Here is a 20284-nt window from a genome sequence, read left to right on the forward strand (position 1 = left end):
CAACATTCTTTCCTTCTCTTCTACTGTAGCTTTAAAATATTTATTTCAGCATTTGAAGATTTATACAGTGGGTTGGGGGTTTGGCAGTATCAAAAAAAAGATCTCTCTTCTCCACTAAATTATTTTTTGAACATGCAGAAGAGTGTATTCTGTCCAGGACACATTTCCAATGTCTTTATAGGTTTCTACTCCCAGCTGTCAAAACAAATCCAGAAATGAAATTCATCTCTGTAAGAGTAAGCTGTGTGTTCTCAGCTAGAATCAGATTCTTTACTTTCTGGTAAATCTCGTTTACTTTCATGCCAATTATTAGATATGAGAGAATATTGCTTTAATGACCTTTCATAAAATTACTTCCTCCTAGCAGCTATTGTTAAAGCTCAGGAATTAATTACAATTCTTGGTTACCTCAATCATATGTAACCAAGACTGTGGTTCCTAATGAACTTCTACACATCAGTTGGAAAGAATCCGAATGCCTTTGCTCACAACGGCAGCCAAAAGTTTGTTCCTAGTTATTACAAATGTATTTTTAGAATATATGTTATTTCAGATTCTCTTCCAATAGCTAAGGCTTCAAGAATTGTAGTGGAAATAGAAACATTTATCAAGCCTGGCAAAAAACTTTAAGAATTCTTTGCTCAAATATGATCTGCAAAGAACAAAAATTCATCATAGATGTTCCCATGTTTTGGCTAAACACCCACTGTAGCCAGACTGTAGAAGTTTAAAAAATGAAACAAAAATATTACATATTTACTACTTTCTCCCTCCAGCAAGTCTGTAAGCTCAGGCATAGCCTTGATGCAATTTTGTTACACGTTTTTAGGCTAAAACTGCCTCCTGCCTGGACTGCCTGCAACACAGAGAAATTTTACTCCCTCTGAAGCTACCCGTACTGAAACAGACCCAGAGTGGTCTTGAAGCTAAATCACTCTTTTTATTAATAATTTTTATTTAACTAGTTGAAATTATTTCAGATAGCTCTGCTTCCCTCCATCACTGTGTAACAGTCTAGTCTGTCATGTACTATTTAGTAAGAAAACAACATAATTTGAAGAAAAAGCCTTTTTTAACAACTGGCCGCCCAGGCCCCTCTGAGCAGGGTCCTGAGCAGCCTGAGCCAGCTTAGCGCTGACGTGGGTGGAGTTGGGACCAGGTTACCTCCACAGGTCCCTTCCCTTCTAAATTACTCTGACTCTAGTCTAGTAACTAAACAGATACCTTATCCAGACATCATTCAAATCTTATTTTGAAATATTTATATATGTGTGTGTGTGTGTGTATATATATATATATATATGAAGAAATGCTTGAAATTGAGCCAATTTTTCTGCTGAAGCCAGCTGTTTACTGTTTCTAGTACAGCCACACGTTTCCTGGGAGTTTCTATAACTGGTAGATAACATACATTAATCAGGGATTTTAAAGATTTAGCCAAATATTTACAGCCACTCTACTCCCATGACCTTACTACTCCTATGACCTTGTTGGTAGTATTATTCTTGTCATTCATCCTCTGCTCTGTTTATGCAGCTGAATCGATGCAGTTATTCATCATTGCACCTGGTCTCCTGCACCAATACTCATTATTTGTTCTCCCTTACTACTGTGCCTGCTTTCTCCTTTAATAATTAACAGATATTACATCTAAGTGCTGCCTGCAGAACTGGTTTGGTTAAGTAATACAATTCCTAGAACCTAGGGTATTTTCCTTACTGGAAGCTTTCAAAGAAATTCTGGCTAACATGAACTCTCTCTCCTGAGCACCTTATTTTTCCTTGCTGACAAGGCTGCTTAACCAGCAAGGCTCTCGCCATGGCCCTCCTAGAGTCTCATGCCGACTACAGAGCACAGTATTCCACTCCTAACACATCTTACCCCACCTACGTGGGGAGCCTTCTTCAGGCCAAAGCTGTGTGCCTGCAATTCAGGCACATTTGTATCAGCGTTGAAACATCAAAACCAACCCTACCAGTCAACAAACTCATCCCTATCTTTCCCTTACTTCCCTGTACTTTAACAGGGCATCACAACTAAGAAAGCTCAGGAGCACCCTCAAAATTCTCATCTCACTGGTACTCAGCACTAGACTTCGCTCCTCCAAAAGTAAAGCAACAGTTCAAAGACATAACAAATGACTGCCAAAGCAAGCATAGCTGCTTCGTTTTAGGTATCACGAGAAATCAGGTTACCTAGACAGAAGAATATATTCACTTGCACATCATCACTACCTGTTTGTATTCCATTTTGAGCTAGTTTATGGGATTTGAGTCATATATATTGGATCTATCCTGCCTTGCCCACAGTTCCCCCCGCCCATACTTAACATACGGGCAGCTAGAGCCCTCCAAGGTTTTTTTTTCTCTCACGCTGATATGTGAAAATGTTTTCCTTCCACAATCTCTAGCCCTTTACACAAAATGACTTCTGCATCAGTCTCGCTGCATAATCTAAATCCATTGACAAGCAACCCACCTCCTGCCACCCCACAGGAGGTAAAGTTTAACCCAGGCTTCAACAGCCCCTCAGTTACTTCTTTACTATGCCCTCAATGAACAGAAAAAAATAAAAGCTGATGATCTTGCACAGTTAGATAGACCTCTGTGCCATGCCCAAGACAATGACAAAATAAATTTTATAGAGAGACAAAAGAGGTAGGAGCAGCAAGGCAGCCAACACCGAAGATGGAATTCACAATTTAACAGTTGCTCAAAGCACAGGCTTATATTTGCTTTTTAGTTCAGATCAGGCGTGTGCTTTTGAGGCAGAACTTCCCATCGTCTCTACCTGCTGGGCTTTGATTTGCATTACGAAGTGCTCCTGCAACACACACAGTGCATTCTCTCCAAAGGAAGCTACAGCGGACAGTGTGCTCCTAACGCTAAACCATGGTCAGTCCAGGAGAAGACACCAAAAGCAGACCCCAGTAAAACCTCTACGATGCACACGGCGTGGAAGTCATGTCCTCAGCCCCCAGGCTGGACCACTTACTAACGCAGGAGCAGCCTCAGCATCCTGCTCTCAACACAGGTTGTGATATGCACCTCCATTTTCCAAACTCTTTCATTTATTTGTTTATATATATACACACATGGCCATGGAGAGGACAGCTTTATCTACACTCTATGCATAGGTCTCAGATCCAAAAATTACAAGTAAATGCATGTTACACATGAGTATGTATGTTACACATACATGAGTATGTATAACATCTATCAAAGCCTTTGTCACATGGTGGTTTTCATATTCCCCAAGAACAGGCTATATAACTCAAATCTATTTTGAATCCACATTTCACAGAAATACCATGTGACTGAACAGCAGTTTATAATTTGAGCAAGTTACTTGTTATACACTTAACTAGCTCAATGAAATCATATACACTTTGTATTTTTGCCTCTACTTATCACAAATGTGCATCTGAATTGAGACCAGTGGAAATCACTGGTTTGAAAGGGGGAGAGATTACAGTGGAGATGGGCCACGTGTTTGTGTTATAAAGTTATGAACACTAATCATATGCTCACTTCACATGTAGTTCACATTGTTATGTAAAGCAATTGTATTTTTAGTTTGCGAGCTGCTGTACAGCCTATTCTTATATTCCCACAGATGTGTGATTTAACTACCCAGGAACCTAGAAACAGATTTCTGTAATTGCTCTCAAACCTCATCTTTGTATTTCTTGATTCTTTTGTATATCATTGGATCTGTAAGCACCGATGAACTTCAGATAAGCCAAGCTCAGTTTCTCAGGAGTCATTTATTGTATTTACAAGTATCTACATTTTTTAATGCAGGGTCAACTTGTTATCCATGAGACTTCCATTTAAATTTAAATGATGATTTTTTTTATTTTTATATATACACATACAAATCTCTCAATATATTAAGTGCATGTATTTATATATGCACAACATACAAACATATATAAAGTGTATATATTTTAAAATATTTGTTTAGATGTGAAAAACTTTATGGCTGTTTTCATAATTTAAAAAAAAACTCTTTCTGCATATCTTGCCTCAGATTTCTAAGAGCTTTTTTTGGTTTTGTTTTCTTCCTTCAGCTAGGGAAAATATATAGCTTCAATTAACATCAAATGGATCTGAGGGTACATAGACATGATACTTGTTCTAAACTAAATACCTAAAAATGGAAACAGATGACATAAGCATAGATCTGATGACTTTTTGTTGAAAATATTTGTAAAGACATTCATAGTTCAAAGATTCTATTTATCTTACCAAAACTTTAATGGAGGCGGCCTTTTAACAGACTGCATTAAGGGAAATGCTCCATTTTTTAATGATGATTCACTACCGATTACTTCTGTCCTTTGCAGAGCATCACTCTGCTACATCTAACCTTAATACACTGGAATGACCTTTTTGTCATTTCCTTTGTATGACGGGAATCAGCAATTCCATTTTTGATCCCCAAGGCTTTTCCAGGGCAATTGCTACACTGCCCACTCATATTACTTTCTCATTTCTATCTGCCATCATTATAGAGCATTTGGAGAACATGCACCACGCTTGCATTACAAAATACTTGCTTATACATTATTTAATTATGGAAAGTATTTTTGAAATGCTTGGTCACCCTTAAGAAAAAGCAAGAAGAATCACTTAACCTGCACTAATAATTATCCTAACATGTACTTTTGCCCACAAAGCAGGATTTCACTCCTGCTGTTTTAGGGACATAGAATAGCTACAGTATTGTAACTAGTGAAAACTATAACGACAACATATAAATACTCCAATCACCATTCTCATTCACTCTGTGTTGCCTCCAGGTGTTGAGCTCCCCACTACTAGACCTAAGAGAGACTTGTAACACTGAGATAAACATCTAATTTCTGGTTCAGCTTGTGATTGACAAGGGTGAAAAGAAGAAAAAAATGAATAGTCATTTTGAGAGAATGTTTAGTTAAATAATCACATTCTAGGAAGGTAAGACATGACACATGTAGCAACACTGCATTACCCTGAGTCCAAGAATCTGAACTATTTAAGTCATTTGGCTTCACAAAAATAGCTACGTTACATAAGAATGTACTTAGAATAAGGATTCCTCCCGCAACATTAAAGGCTCTTTTAACAGTCACTCAGTAGTTTTTATGTCTGTATTTTGACACTTGAACCACAAAATTTAAGACCATTAGATATCTTCTGTTTCTGGTGTATGAAAATTCATTTCCATCCCATTGAAGGGCATCAAATATCTACATTAAAGAATGGTGGGTTCATTAGTTAAATAATTAATACTAATAATTGTTATCATATTATATATTATTAAAGCTATGTTAGGAAATCTCCATTCCAAATTTCTTCCTGGTATTTAACCTGATTATGCTTTTGTTTAAGCTAATGTAATTGTTAATTTAGCTGCTGTAAATACAAAAATGAGAATCAGAACAAAGCAGCTAAGATTTCTTCTACTAATTAGAGTGTTTATAATATGAGCCATTTTGTGAAAAGCAAAACTAAGATATCCAGTGCAATTTGCCCTACAAGCCCTCCTCTTCCCCTCACACACTCTATGAAAGAAGACACACTGTGGCTCACACCAAAGTATGTTTGTGCCGTGAGTAACCAGCTTCCCACACTGCCTTTGTACCAGCATTTTGCCGCTGTTTGCCTCAGAGATGCCATTTTCATATCTTTCCATCTCTAGCTCTTTATTTCCAGGAAAGTCTTTATTTTTGAGACAAACCAAGCTCAACTATGCCTGAAAGAGGAGTAAACTATCTAGAATATTACTTGGTACAAAGTCATTTTCAAACAGACAGGCAGAGCAACTGCATAAATCAATGGAACTGAGAGAAAATATATGACTTTCATCAACACCTCACTAAATTGCAGTGGACCGGTATGCCTATTTAACTAACATATACTTAACATTCAAGAAGAGCTGAATACAACCTCTTCTAAAAACTCATCAGAACAGAAGGGTAACTGATGAAATCCAGACAGAAGCATAGAGGCATAGGGCCATCACTAGGTAAGAAGCCCGAATCACACGGAGAACCAGAGACACTCACACTTCTGATTGTTTAAAAAACAAATAATCAATGCAAACAGCTGCACTTATGCAATTTTAAGTTTAAATCACACTACTCAGTGTATAGCATGCTGCAGGCCAAAGCAGAAGCGTAAAAAGCATACCATCTTATGCCAGGTGCCTAGAAGCGAGAGCAGCCCTTGCTGACCAGGAGCTCAGGATGGATAGGACCAGAGGCCCTACAGATACCAGCAGATAAGCAAAATACATGCTTGTTCAAACTATGATGTGGCCACACCTTTCACAGTGCATTCCTCCTGGCTCTTCATGCTATTCGTGATCCTCTTCAGGATCCCTAAAGACTTGCAGAATAACTGGATACCTTGTCCTATTGTTATACAGTGTACATTCTGAGTGGAAGGGATTGGAAGAAAGATGGGAACACAAATGCCACAAACTCTGATCAGCTCTCAGTGTGTCCGTTGACTAAAAGCAAGCTGTTTTGGATACTTTGATGCATCTATGGCCATTAAGAGGGAGAAACAATTACCAAGCAAACTTCTGTTACAGAAGTGACAGATGACCTACCCACAAAAGGACATTTTCAGTTCCACAGCAGCCTGTAATAATCAACTTGTTGGGGACCCCTTCATTTCATACACCCCTCTAAAACCCGGTCTTCAGTGCCGAAGAACCTGCTGGTTTGGTGACAAACACCAGACAGTAAGTATCAATCCATGTACCTCTCCGCTGTCTCCATCTGCTCCCTGTATTAGTTTGTGTCACCTAAAACATCTCAGTTTCAGATAGCACAGTTCAGCAGCCAAACATATGCCATTATGTTTCACTCTGGCTCTTTCATTTTGCCCAAATGAGTTGCTAAAGAGTTGATATTACTCCTAGTCTAGTTATGCCTTTTTCAGACTATCAAATGAAAAGTAGAAACTTTCCAGGAGGCCAATCTCCAACAGGTTCACTTTACCTCAAGAAACAGTCTGCCATAGTTATCCATTGTTTTTAGTCATGTAGCAGGAGCTAAAGACTTTGTCAAGTCCCCAAACTCAATCTGCCAATTTGGGTTAAAAAAAAACCACACATACACAAAAACAAAACAAAAAACCCAACAACAAAACCCCAAACAAAAAAAAGTGAACGACATAACCAACCTGGGCAAAATCCTACTAAAAGTAAGTTAACTCCTCCTGGACATTCACTTGCACACAAATACTCCCTACTCCTCCTCTAGGACAGCCCACAGCAGAATAAACAGTTTAGAGAACAAGGATAGGTAAAACTCAGTAGCAGCATTTGACATATTGCAGGTGAGCATGGGTAGGTGTCAGACAATCCATAAAGAGAAAACCCAAGATTAAATGCAAGATCAAACTGCAGGCTCTTAATAAGCTTCCAGTAAAAAGCTACTCGGTAGCTTTAATTGCTCAAACTTTGAAAACTGTGAACAAAGCAACTGAATAAAGTGGTGTTCAGAAGAGGAGTCTTCTCAGTAGTTATTACTGCACTTTGAAGTCTACAAACAGATAAATTGTTCATACTTGGAACCAAGGGCAGTACCAGATTACTGAAGACACTGACGGGTCAGAAGCTAAACATCAGCTCTTCTGCAATAACTACAAGCACTTGCCAATCCTTTGACAATCTGTAGAAACTACAATGTCATTTTCTCTTCCTTAAATGCAAGATGAACTTCCAGATGATGAACTACTTGTGGGAGTAACTCATAGACAAGTTACCACTGAGCAATTTGCAGTTAGAAGCAAATGTCCCTATGACTTTGTCGTGTGTCAAACTGCTACATCTCACACAGATTTTAGATGTTAACTGGGTTTAGGAGGGCATATGAGCACCAAGTGCCAATACCTCACTAGTTCTTAACAACTAATTTTACTCACAGCCACAGGCCCTTTTTCTAAGACTTTCTGCCCATCCCCAGGCTTTCTCTATTTGTGTTGTTACAACTTGGAAAACACATTTTTGTTCAGTAATTAAACATTCAAAACACAGACTCCCTTCTTCATTATTTTCAGAGACATAACCACTCACCAATAGAAGGAAACAGTTTTTGACATGCCCAGCAGTTTACTTGGTGAAGTCCTGATTTGGTAGGGAAATACTACAACTCTGCTAAAATCCATACAAATGGGTAAATTAGTTTCAATCCAATTACTACCTCCTCAGTAGAAACAGATCCAAACCTCTCAATCCAAAAAGCAAAAGCCTATTATGTTAAGAAGAGGTTAGCTTTTATAAAAGTGCTCTGAGAAAATATATTTAAAAAGTAAAACTAGAAGACCAAAGAGGAAAAACTACAAACCAATGAGAATGAATACAGCTTTTTTTCCCCAAAGCTGTTTGTGGATGTCTGTGTTTAAGTCCCTTCCCTTCCACTCCAGCCATGTGCCGCAGCCTCCAACCTGATCTGCTGGTTCATCTGGGCATACAACTTGGCAATTAGATGTAAAAAAATAGTTTAGAAAGTCATTTCAGAAATATACTGAATTACCCAGAAACCACTTTTGTTTACTCTGGTCAATAAAACACTGTTATCTCCCTTACAATAGGCCACACTGTTTATACAAACAAAGTTAGCTTTCACACATCAACCATCTATTTATTTAGCAAGATCAGCTATCACTGTAAATCAATTTCTTCACAAATGAGAAACACAGCTGCTGTAAAACCTACTTAAAACTCTCCCCTGCATCCAATATTTGGACATGCAGCAGAACAGATGACAAGAATACCAAAAAAGAGTCATCAGCATCAGATCTAGTGATACACTAAAACAGTGTGCCCATCTTAGCTATTATAAGCATTTTTAGGGAAAAGATATAATTCAGAGTTTACTTAATACTTTTATATTTTAAATAGGAAGTTTTAAGTTAAAAAGTATAAGAAAAGCTTACAATCACTAGCCAAACTGGGTACTATCAGGAGGATATGGAAGACAGGCAACTAAAAGGTAATTCACAGATCTGTACTACAGGTTGGTTATTACATAAGTAACCTTCAAGGAAAAAACACACAGCAAAAATGAATGCTGTGTATCAGCTCTGTAAAAAGCACTAAAAGAACAGAACTAATCCCTGATCGAGCTTGAAGTTTTGTATCATTTTTGTCCTAGAACAGTCATACAGAGAGGTCTTGCAAAGGTGAATTCACTCAACACAGCCATCGAAAAGGCTTGCACCTCTTTAATGATGCTTTCTGATGAATCAGGAGGTCACTACCACACTTCCAGAGAGTACAACACCCTGCAAAATACCTTGGAAGACCCCAATTGAATAGACAGTATCACCTATGGCACCTGCAATACAACTTGGTTACAAAAATCTAATGGAAACTTAGACTAGAATTAAGCGGCTTCAAAACAGACTTAGTTCACGATACAAGACAAGTATCTGGCTACAGAAGAACTTCTCTTCCTAAGTCCAAGTACCATGGATGAGTTCTGTTGGCAGATCTCAAAGTAAGAGCTGGGGATGGGGAAACATAAGCACATACAGAGCATGAAGTCCTGCTCATTACAGATTCTTCTCACCCAAGTTATTTTATCCATTAATCTTGTCATCATTTTAAATTTGAAACTCAGCAAGTCAATCTCTGCAGCACTCCAAGAGAGGCTGGAAAGGATCACAACTTCAAGCTTGGACATAAAGGAGAAAGTGCATGTAAGGGAAGCTACAGACTTGGTTGCACATGATGCGTTGAGAACTGTCTGCTGCCATATAGAAAAGCAGAGCAAGCCTTGCTTTCTACCTGTCCCAGGTGAGGGTAGGCATGCCCAAGGATGCAGTACATGACAGCTTCCGACTGATTTATAAGCAGGCAAGAAATATCAGCTCAGGCTCTGCCTAGAGCAATGACATCTGGTTCTAAACAGCTACCTGCACATATATGCATTTACAAAAGCTGTTAGTGGGGTTTTTTTAATGTTCATGTTCAATAGTCTCTGAGCAGGTAAGAACTACAGTGCATTTTCACAGAAGATCTCTCATCAAATCACAGAAAAGCTTTCTAAAGCCCCAAGTCAAAAAGCTTAAATGTTCAGGATGACACCAAAAAAATCCTGATGGCCTTCAAGTTTATTTGAAAGACGGATTACAGAATATTACGTAAGGCACAAATCTCAGAACTATTCCCCATTGTATTTACAAATATTATCAAATTTTACAAGATCATGAATTTTCATAAAAAGTGACATTTTCAAAAAGCTTCTCTTGCTTTAATCCTCCTCCTTTCTTTTGATAGGATTAAATGCTGAAATGGCAGGCTGTTAAATAAGCACACTGAAATGCCAACTGTGAGGCATTTAACTCCATGTATTTACAAATTAACGTTTCACAGTTGCTTTAAATTTTGACACTATAGTTTAGTATCTTCAGGCAACTCATTTCAGAAGGTGCTGGATTTGATTTACGTTATTTCTCATTTTACATTCATATGTTACAGTACTGGAATACCTTTGAGCTTCCCTTAATCCTCAATAAAGGAAATTTAGTTTATGAAAGGCTGAGAAGTATTGCTTTGTTTTTATAAACAGGTACCAACCAGCCTGCCTGCAATTTCAAAGTTTCCATTAAATTTACCTATAAAAGGCCACATCCATCAAGATAACCTCACCAAAAGAAGTGGAGATCATGGCATATACGTGTACATACACACATGCACAAATTCAGAGTACAATATTGAAAGATGGTGTCACTGTTCTTTCCCTTCAGTTACTCCAGTGCTGACCACAATGTTTGAAATGAATTGGAGAAGACATCAAGCAGAATTCCTAAAGAAGTGGTAGGGTGCTTATCTTAATTCTTTAATTCTTTCTATTATTAGGTTACTTCAGAGTACAACTGTGTGCTCCTGAGACAACTGTTGCAAATGTAAATCCTATGTGCTACTACTAGATGTGGCATTTGAGATGGAAATTTTCACTTTGCAGAATATGAAATGCTGTTTCTGTATTGCTAGAGTTAGTATTTACAGAAAGTGTTTAAAAAAAAGAAACCACAACAACAACAAAAAGCCCCAACACTTACTACCTTTAGGAATACGAAACTGTGGTTATTCCTACAGTACCACCTCAGCCAATGCATTAGTTGAAAACAGAATTTAGAGGTGTTTCTTTATGTTTTTCTTAAGTTAATCTAACTTGATTATTTCAAGATGTGTTTCTTGTGCTCCTCAATTTCTATAAAAATTAAATACTTAAAATTTGGAATGGATACATTTTGTTTTGCAATTGAGCACCTCTCCACCATTGTTTTACATTTATACAACCAATAAAAAGCACAAACCATTAAGAGTTTATACATGCTTCCTGAGTATAAGAGTATCAGAAGATACCAATCTATGTGCAATAGTTTCTACAATTCGTAGAAAACTAATTTATCTGCGAGAAAAATCAGGACCTAAAGGAAGGCAACATGACAACCAAGATAAGCAGAGCAGTTCAAAAGAAACAAGATTCTCATTTTGATACAACTATACTCTTGATTCATTCTTCCCTGGAACCAAAGGAAAGTGCCAGCGTTTGCCACACTCAGGACAGCCGAGCATCCATAGAGCAGTCAAGGCATTGTATAGTCAATGTAAGGGATACTTACAGCTACAAAGCTACCTCAGGTCTCTCTTACTAGCATTTCAAGATCATTTTTATGTCCATTCTTCTACCACCTTCAAGGAAAGGAGACTATATTTTCCTTTTAGTCATAGAGCAACTTCAGCTTCTGCTGAAAAACTACATTAATCTTTCACAGCAGTATACATGAAGTGCTGGCACAGGTAAAGTCAGCAGCAAGTTCTCACCAAGTGTAACCAGGCCAGGGGTCCACTCTAAACAGATGTGCTTCAAGAAAAAAAATAGAACAATTCTTTTTGTTTGTAGAAATCAATCTGGTATTGCTAACTGGCAGTTCAGTAGACATAACCGTTCACATTTACGACACAGCCTCCATTTAATATCGACAAGCATATATCCAATTATTAATTATTTAGTTATAGAACACTTACCTAGTAATCCAATGCTACTAATTACATCTTATCCATATGTAATTTAAAATTTTGCATAGCAGTGCAGTGATTAATGTTACTTCCAGGAACACATACTACTTAAGATCTTTAACAATGTTTACATGTACCACATGGGAATGTGCCAAATCACACCTCTGAAGTCTTACTGGTGTTTCAGATTGATTTGATAAACAAGCCTGAGACACCTTTGTATTATAACAGACACTTCAATAATGCTCTAGATATGTTCAATAACACAGCGTCTTTTTTCAAAGCCAATTTTGACACCTACTAATATTCCATAAATAATGGGATCAGATTAAAGTCTCGCCAAAATTCATTATGAAGTATTAAACCTGTCTAATCTTTTATCACTATTACTAACGTAATAAAAAGAATGAAAATGCCAGGAAGTGTAGAAAGTTTTGATTTCCTCAGGAGCATTGTAGAACATAGTCTGAATCGGAAGATGTATTGTCTTGCCTATGTGAGATTCTAATTAGACACTTTTAAACTAGAATGTATCTTTCTACTTTTCATTTTAACTTAGTCTATCATTTCTCCTCCATAGTTTCTGAAGTTATTCATTCATTTCTCCTCCATAGTTTCTGAAGTTATTCATTCTAACAGCTTCATCTCAAATAATTCTTGTGCATGTGAGTATTAAAAAAGGATTTAATATTAGAAAGATATTAAGTATTGCGATCAGCTGTCGTGGTTAACATTGCAATAGAGCTAAAAGTCATAATTAAAGATACAAGTAAACTTTGTTTGCAAAATATCAACATGCTTTTTCATTATAATTTTCTATTTAACTATTCACACAGTTACAATTTCTGAGGAAAATAAGTTCCAGCATTGAGTGGGTTAGCAACTTAACCCATTTTTAGTGAGATGTCCTAAGATCCTCAAAGTGTGGCAAGAATATTGCCAAACATTTTGTAACTTAACTTCCACGTTTAACCTGATTTCCTAAGGAAAAGAGACTTCCATGATTTCACTACATATGTTGAATATAAGTTGCAGAACTACTTGTTACTTCTCAAGTTGCTAATTTTCAGTTTCCATATTCTACAACATCAAGATTTTCAAAAGCAGGATCTTAAAATTAGGCCACCTATCTCATGGCCTAAAGTTCAAGGTGGTTGAGCACAGTGAATTCTTCATACTGACAGCAGAGCTAGAGATTCAGCAACTCAGATCAAGGAGTCTCTGCTCTCTGGCAGGCAGTGTTTCAATGATGCTAAATGAAGGACTGCAGTGTAGATGCCTTGAAAACCCTTCTGTACATTGCAGGCCAGATTTCCAAAAGCTTAAGAAATTTTTAAAACTTGCCATTTCATTTTAGGTGTTGAAACAGAAGATGAGTTCTTGAGAGTCTCATCCTGAGTACTTTTCTGTAGTTTTAAAAAGGAGCTATTCCACCCTCCATCAGTTCAGTCCTACTGCCATCTGCTGTTGCAAACACACCGATGCCATGTCGTCTGCAGTGTTTTTTCTTTCCTCCTCTGTTGTTAGAGTGCAAAAGAATATATTCCAATACTGCTACTCAAAATTATCTAAAAATAACCACAAAGTAATTTGTCCAGAGAAGCATAATGGTAAACCAGCATACTGCCACCTTTACTGCTAGAGCATCAACCCTGCAGCTTGTTTCATACACAGCTTGGTTTCATACACAGCTTGTCCCAACAAAAGGGCCATTCACATAAGTATTAGCAGGATTGGGTCTGGATCCCAAAGGCGTTTGGGAGTTTTGTTTTTGGTTTTTTATTGGTTTTGTCGGGGTTTTTTGTTTTGTTTGTTTTTAACTCTGGCAGTATTGCTTGTTTCTTGAAAATTTTGTCATCTGCAGTGTTTTTTCTTTCCTCCTCTGTTGTTAGAGTGCAAAAGAATATATTCCAATCCTGCTACTCAAAATTATCTAAAAATAAGCACAAAGTAATTTGTCCAGAGAAGCATAATGGTAAACCAGCATACTGCCACCTTTACTGCTAGAGCATCAACCCTGCAGATCCATGCTCGGTTTCATACACAGCTTGTCCCAACAAAAGGGCCATTCACATAAGTATTAGCAGGATTGGGTCTGGATCCCAAAGGCGTTTGGGAGTTTTGTTTTTGGTTTTTTATTGGTTTTGTCGGGGTTTTTTGTTTTGTTTGTTTTTAACTCTGGCAGTATTGCTTGTTTCTTGAAAATTTTGAAATACTTATTAGAAAAGGGTTAAGACTATGAACTGGCCAGACTACTAAGGCTGAATTACTTCTACCTTATCCCTATGTAATTGTGCAGAGATGCTTAAATCTTTAGATTAAAACAAACCAGAAAAAGTTAAACAAAATTTAAAAACTGCTGCATAATATGGATTAAGAAAAGGTAAAAAAAATAAATAACTCAAACCTACCTCCTACTTAGTGCTTCATTGAAGTCTAACAATCTCTAGTGGTAAGCAAACTCAGTAATTCTTCTCGACACCACTGGAACGCTTGATGCCATCGCCTCTGGTGGTGCCATGCTTCAGCAGCTTAAACTAGCTGAAATTGCTGCCATCCCACCCTTCTTTCTGCTTTCCACTGGCACTGGAGCTCTCATGCAGCAAGCCAACTCAGGGAGCTGACATGGCTAACGCAACCACGCAAACACCACTGACTGCGTTAGGAGCAGGCTGAGAGGGGGCCAAGAGAGAGACAAAGCCGTAGAACAGAGTTCTGAGCTGCCATTCAGTATCCATGACTCCTGGCTGCTGACATGGACTCCAGGAAAGTTCTCTGAAGTTTCTCGGTCTGTACTCCAGCTGCAGGCTCCCTGCTTGTTATTTCCCTGCTGCACTCGGAAAGCAAATTGCCACCCAGTGTTACAGGTTCCTAAGGGAGCATGGGCAATCCTCCACCCTCCATTCCAGTTTTTCATTTGACTAAGAGAATACAGCAGCTAAGATAAGCTTTTCTCTCTGCTGCTCAGCCATACACCCTTTTTGTCAAAACATAATATACAGTAAGCTGAAAACAAGTATCATAGCATTTCACAGAATCATTAAGGCTGGAAAAGACCTTTAAGATCATCAAGTCCAACCACCAATCCAACACCACCATGCCCACTAAACCATGTCCTGAAGTGCCATCTCCACACGTTTTTTGAATACTTATTTGTCACAAGCAGTTTTAAAAACAATGCAAAGTGGAATTTAATTGCAGAAACTGGATGAGATGCTGAAATTCTGGATTCTTGCTGCTCCAGGGGAAAAACTATGCTGGCCTCCAAACATAACTCCAGTCAGATATAACAAAGGCACAGGCTTAAGCTAGTTGCACTCAGACAGCAGAGGGTAAAATACAGGACATTGCTTTTTGTTCCAGTGATTTCTTTGCATGAAACCAATTGTTAAAGTCTTTTTAAAGCTTCTAGTTGTTGTTGTGTTTGTTTTTTTTTTTCCAATAGGCACATTACTTGCTTCTCAGCATAAGCCCAATTCAATTCGATCACTAACACAATAGCACTCTAATGTGAAACTGAAAGGCTCCTTCATACATTACACTTCTGAAGAAAAAAGGTAACTCATCCTCCCCCACACACAGAGAGGCAACTCGTAGGCTTTATGTTGCTAAACTCATGTTATCAAGTATGATAATTAGTAAAAGATTAACTTACAATACCACCAATACTACTATCTATATTTGCAGACACCTGTAAAAGTATTTTTCTTTGTGCTCTAATAAAAGTTCAGAGTTCTATGGCAATTGCCTACATTTTCACAAAAAGCAGGGGAAAAGGAAGAAGTCAGTCACATGAGCTACCCCCTGATCACACGTGTCCTCACCACTCACATCAGAAGGGAATACGCTACCAGCCAGTGAAAGACAAGTGAATCTTACTCACCATTTTCTAAATATTGCCCCACTCAAATATAACAGGACTATTAAAATACATATTGTAAAATGGTGTAAACTATTTTTTTTAATGCAGATGGACAGTTGACAATATATTCAAACCAGGAACATTTGCAAGCACAGTTGTGATAACTGAGCATGATGTTATCCATACATGTCAATTTAACAGTGAAATACTTTAGATTAAAAAGTAACTGGTCTGCTGTGTTTTGGGCAGGGGTGTGTGTTCTGCTATATCACCCATTTAACTGTCCAAAGACACACTCTTTTTAGACAATATGTTAAGAGCGTAAGACATACTGCAATATACAAAGATTATACCCTTTTTTACCGTTTTAATAGAACTTCTTGATTTCTCTTCCCAAACATTACTGCTCAGCTCCATTGTGCAATGAACATTTGTTTCTCTTTCATAGGATCCAAAAATAAGTAACCTGAAATAGAAAAGCCTATAGTAAGAATTGTAATACTATTACATATATCCCATTTATCATATTAAACTCACCATTCTTCATTTATATACTCTATTATTATTATCAAAGAAGACTCTACAGGCACAGCCTTACACCAAAGGAATGACACTGCCACCCTCTAGTGGAAGAACTCCACAAATATCAAACAGAAGTAAAAATTTTTAGCTGGGGTTTTCTGTTTTGCGGGTTTTTTTTGTTTCTGTTTTTAAATAAAGCCTTCAATCAGCAGACTAGTATTTTTCCATAAGAGAATAATTTTTTTTTTAAAGCAGCAATAGCCACAAGAATCTTTCACTCTAGTCCTAAACTTCACAGTAAACTTCAGCTCTTCTTGATTTAAGAGCATTACTACAGATTAAAGTAAGTTTATTATTGCTTATGTTTCTTTCCACTAATCTGGAATCCTCACATATCTGTAATTTTTTGTAATGTTCATAACAAACAAAAGAGTGGTTCTTGATGCATGATACCCTATTCCACAAGGCTATAATGCTTTTCATGTAGATATCAGCACTATAAAAGAAAAAAGACAATAACCTTTAGGCTATAGAACAGCAATAAAGTTGTACACAGCTTCTCACAGTAGCTGGAAGCTGATAAATATTTTGGAATAAAAACTTCAAACAAATCCTACTCTTTCAAAATTGCTCTTAGATTTTAAATTCCTCCCTAAAATTTCTATATACATTTGACAAGAACAGTTTCTAAGCTTTCATCCATATTATCTTAGCTGTGACTGTGACATGCTACACAACTCTAGATGATACAGACAAAAGCTGTTAGGAAAACACATCAATTTTCTCTGTTTAGCTTGATGTTGTTAAATAATGTTTCTAGGTTAAATATGATCAACAAGTGCTTAGCCTTCCAGACATGGAAACATGTAGTAAACATACTTTGAAAATTAAGCAAAGTTATTGAAATCAACTTTCACCAACAATTAGAATTGGTAAAATTAAACCAATCCCAAGGGAAAACACCTCTCTGGCTACAAAAGCTCTCTAGCTTGTATTGCAGCAAGGAGAGGTAAATAAATACTTCTTTTCTGTCTCGTCTATGAAGAATTTGTTTAACTGGAATTTGTTTAACTGGTTTTTAGCTGAGTCCATGAATGCATGGGGGAGATGACGGGGAAGATCCCATCTGGGTTGGTACCCAGCACACCTGCATACAAAGTGTCAATTGTTTTCGGTTCAGAGTTGGTGGCTCTACCCTGTAACCCCGTCTTCAGATGGAAACTTCGCACGCTCTAGTGACACGCCACAAACAGCAGCTGTCAACCTCATTTCCAGCCTGACCTTCAGCACTCATTTGTCTAGACACTATCGATTTGATTACTGTAAGCAGAAATCCAGCCTCAGAACCAACTGATGAGGTACTTTGTCTGGACAAGAGTAAGTTTGTTCAAGATTACTTGAACTGACGAACTCATGCTGCCTCTGCTTATTTTTAAGCCATTCCCAGCCCTCTGTGGCTTTTCTGTTCCGCTTTTAGTAGTTACTTTTGAGTAACGCAGGTTTTCCTCAGTGTCACATTGATATCAGCCAGTTCATTAAAGCTTTCCACAGCTGGTCACTGGGTGCATACGTTTCGTCTTCTGGTCACCTACACACACTCTTGGGGAATTTTCCAGGGGCACTTATTGTGCCTCTAAAATATCAGCACAGTAGCTATTTAGCTGTCTTGTACTGGTGGCAACTGAGAAGAACAAGGACAGGAGGTAGCTCAAGATAGGAATAAAACATAATTTTCAGAGAACCGTAACATAAAAGTCACAAGGAAAACAATGAGCCATAATGAAATTTCACCTTACATTAGCTTACCAAAACACAACTTGAAGAAACATATCACAAGACAGCAAAACTAGACATTTAAATTTTAAAGAGCTCTTCATGCTGGAGTTTGGAATTCAATTCCCAGTTTCAGAAAAACAAAAGGGAGTTTTTAACTGCTACTACACTAAGGAAATTTTTGTTTGAATCATACCTCCATTAGCATGCAAATAGAGGTACTGTATTCTATAACACAGCTGCAGATAAAGACTGACGTTAAGATTGTGTCACAACACACCCCAAACAACTGGATATTAAGGAGATACCTATATCCTACAGATTACAAGTTTGTAAATCAGTATGAAAGGATGCATGAAAGACATCCTGAAACAGAGTTTATAACACCAGCTATAATTAAATCAATAAAGTTATTAAATTACCACCTGAGTAATTAAAATAAACATACAGAAAGTGAATTTCTATTCATTCCTCAACTGTAAATGGGATGGTTACCTACAGCAAGTGAGCATGAGGTAGAATAGGGTGATTCAACACAGTAGCTATGGATATGAAAAGTTATTTGCAGCTCTCCTGCTTTCCAGTCCGAGAGCTACGAGGACTCCAAGACATGAAGTATTTTCCCTCCGATAGAGAACAACGGAAGCACATGGAGGCTGTGGTCACCTCAACTCTTGAGCCAAGCCAAGCCGAGAACTTCAGCAAACTTTTATAGTCTTCCAGAAAGGAGAATGAACAACAAGGCTACGAAGTTTCCTTCCTTTTGTATGATGATGCTAGAGTACTGATCCACAGATCTAACACGGATCTGGTATAGGCAGGCAAAGTACACACCAATCTTTAGTAAAATGTTAGTTATTACCAAGTATGTAAAAGCAAGCTGAATTTCCTTTACAACCCTTTCCTCATTTTTTCATTTCAACTGTGGCCTTTCTATTTGCAAGTATTTTAGGAGCTGAAATACATAGGATATTTCCCAACTTCTAATAATCAAAAGCAGATTCAATATTCACATACTTAAAGGTGCCACTGCTGCACACTGAAGCGCACTTGAAGACAAAAGGAAAAGAACCCATAAAACTCCAAATTTGACAACGCAGTCTCAGGTACATTCTGCGGTACTTTACTAAACAACTATCTTTGGAAGATTTCCTTGTCCACAAACACTATCTATTGAAAAAATTATCATTTAGAAAGCCCACTTGATGGCATAGTTTTGGAAGAGTATTCTCACCTAATAAATGAGATATATATAAAATACTCATTTATAGGCTTTGAGACTTTCTTCACGGTGTATCTTTTAAAAAGAACTAATATAGCAAAATTTAAACAGCTTTGTTTTACCATTTTCCTTAAAAATTTAAGGTAATCACAGATAACAGCATCTTTGCAATGACTGAATTCTATGAGGGCATTGCACTTGTACAAGAAAACGTAAATTTTCAATGGGTCAGACAAAGATCTGCAAAACATATTCCTTATTATTTACACCAAAGTTCCCATCCTTTCATTAATTTAATTTTTAAAATGCGCAAAATTTAACTTTTCTTCAATAGCATGACAGCAAGGAAATTAGTATGGTCAAGCCTACCATTAGAAACGAAACAAGTGCAGAAAGTGCAGGTATTTGGTTGTGCGCAGAATATAACAAAATTAAAGTTTACATGTATAACACAGAAAAAGTTTGTTAAATGTTTTATACTATAGTGATTTCAGACTTAAGAAGGAGAAGTAGCAGAACACTGTTACCAGACTAGATGGAATACGTCAGTGGTCAAGAATCCTACTCCAAATTCTGTACAGAAGTGAACGAATAGCTACTGCACTGCGAGAGAATATAAAAACCTGGGGCACTAAGCAAAACTGAAAAATACAGTAATCTTTATTTTCTGGAACAAAAATGATTGCCAAGAAAAATTTTCAGGTCCGTATGGAAGACATGAGTGAAAAAGCTCTGTCGTTCAGCATGCAGTGCTGCACTGCAAAAAAATGGTTGAGAATGGTCCCAGGCAACCTTCACACCAGCTCACATACAGCATTGATGAAATAGGGGAATTTTGTCATTGTTTCTTTTGCATACATTGTATATTTCTCCTT

General features: G+C 37.4%; 1 protein-coding gene across 1 annotated transcript in view; it reads right to left on the reverse strand.

The window, feature by feature from the left end:
* The window catches only part of PDZD8 (PDZ domain containing 8), a gene marked incomplete at its 5' end in the record, with an annotated part of 63349 nt that overhangs the window by 20877 nt on the left and 22188 nt on the right, over positions 1 to 20284 (reverse strand). Inside the window, one exon of the mRNA XM_010283240.1 lies at positions 16256 to 16358. Within this exon, the coding sequence (XP_010281542.1) occupies positions 16256 to 16358 (103 nt within the window). The remainder of the gene's footprint in view (positions 1 to 16255; positions 16359 to 20284) is intronic.

This window comes from Phaethon lepturus, unplaced genomic scaffold (genome assembly GCF_000687285.1).
Source record: "Phaethon lepturus isolate BGI_N335 unplaced genomic scaffold, ASM68728v1 scaffold10283, whole genome shotgun sequence".
In the NCBI taxonomy this organism is placed as follows: Eukaryota; Metazoa; Chordata; class Aves; order Phaethontiformes; family Phaethontidae; genus Phaethon; species Phaethon lepturus.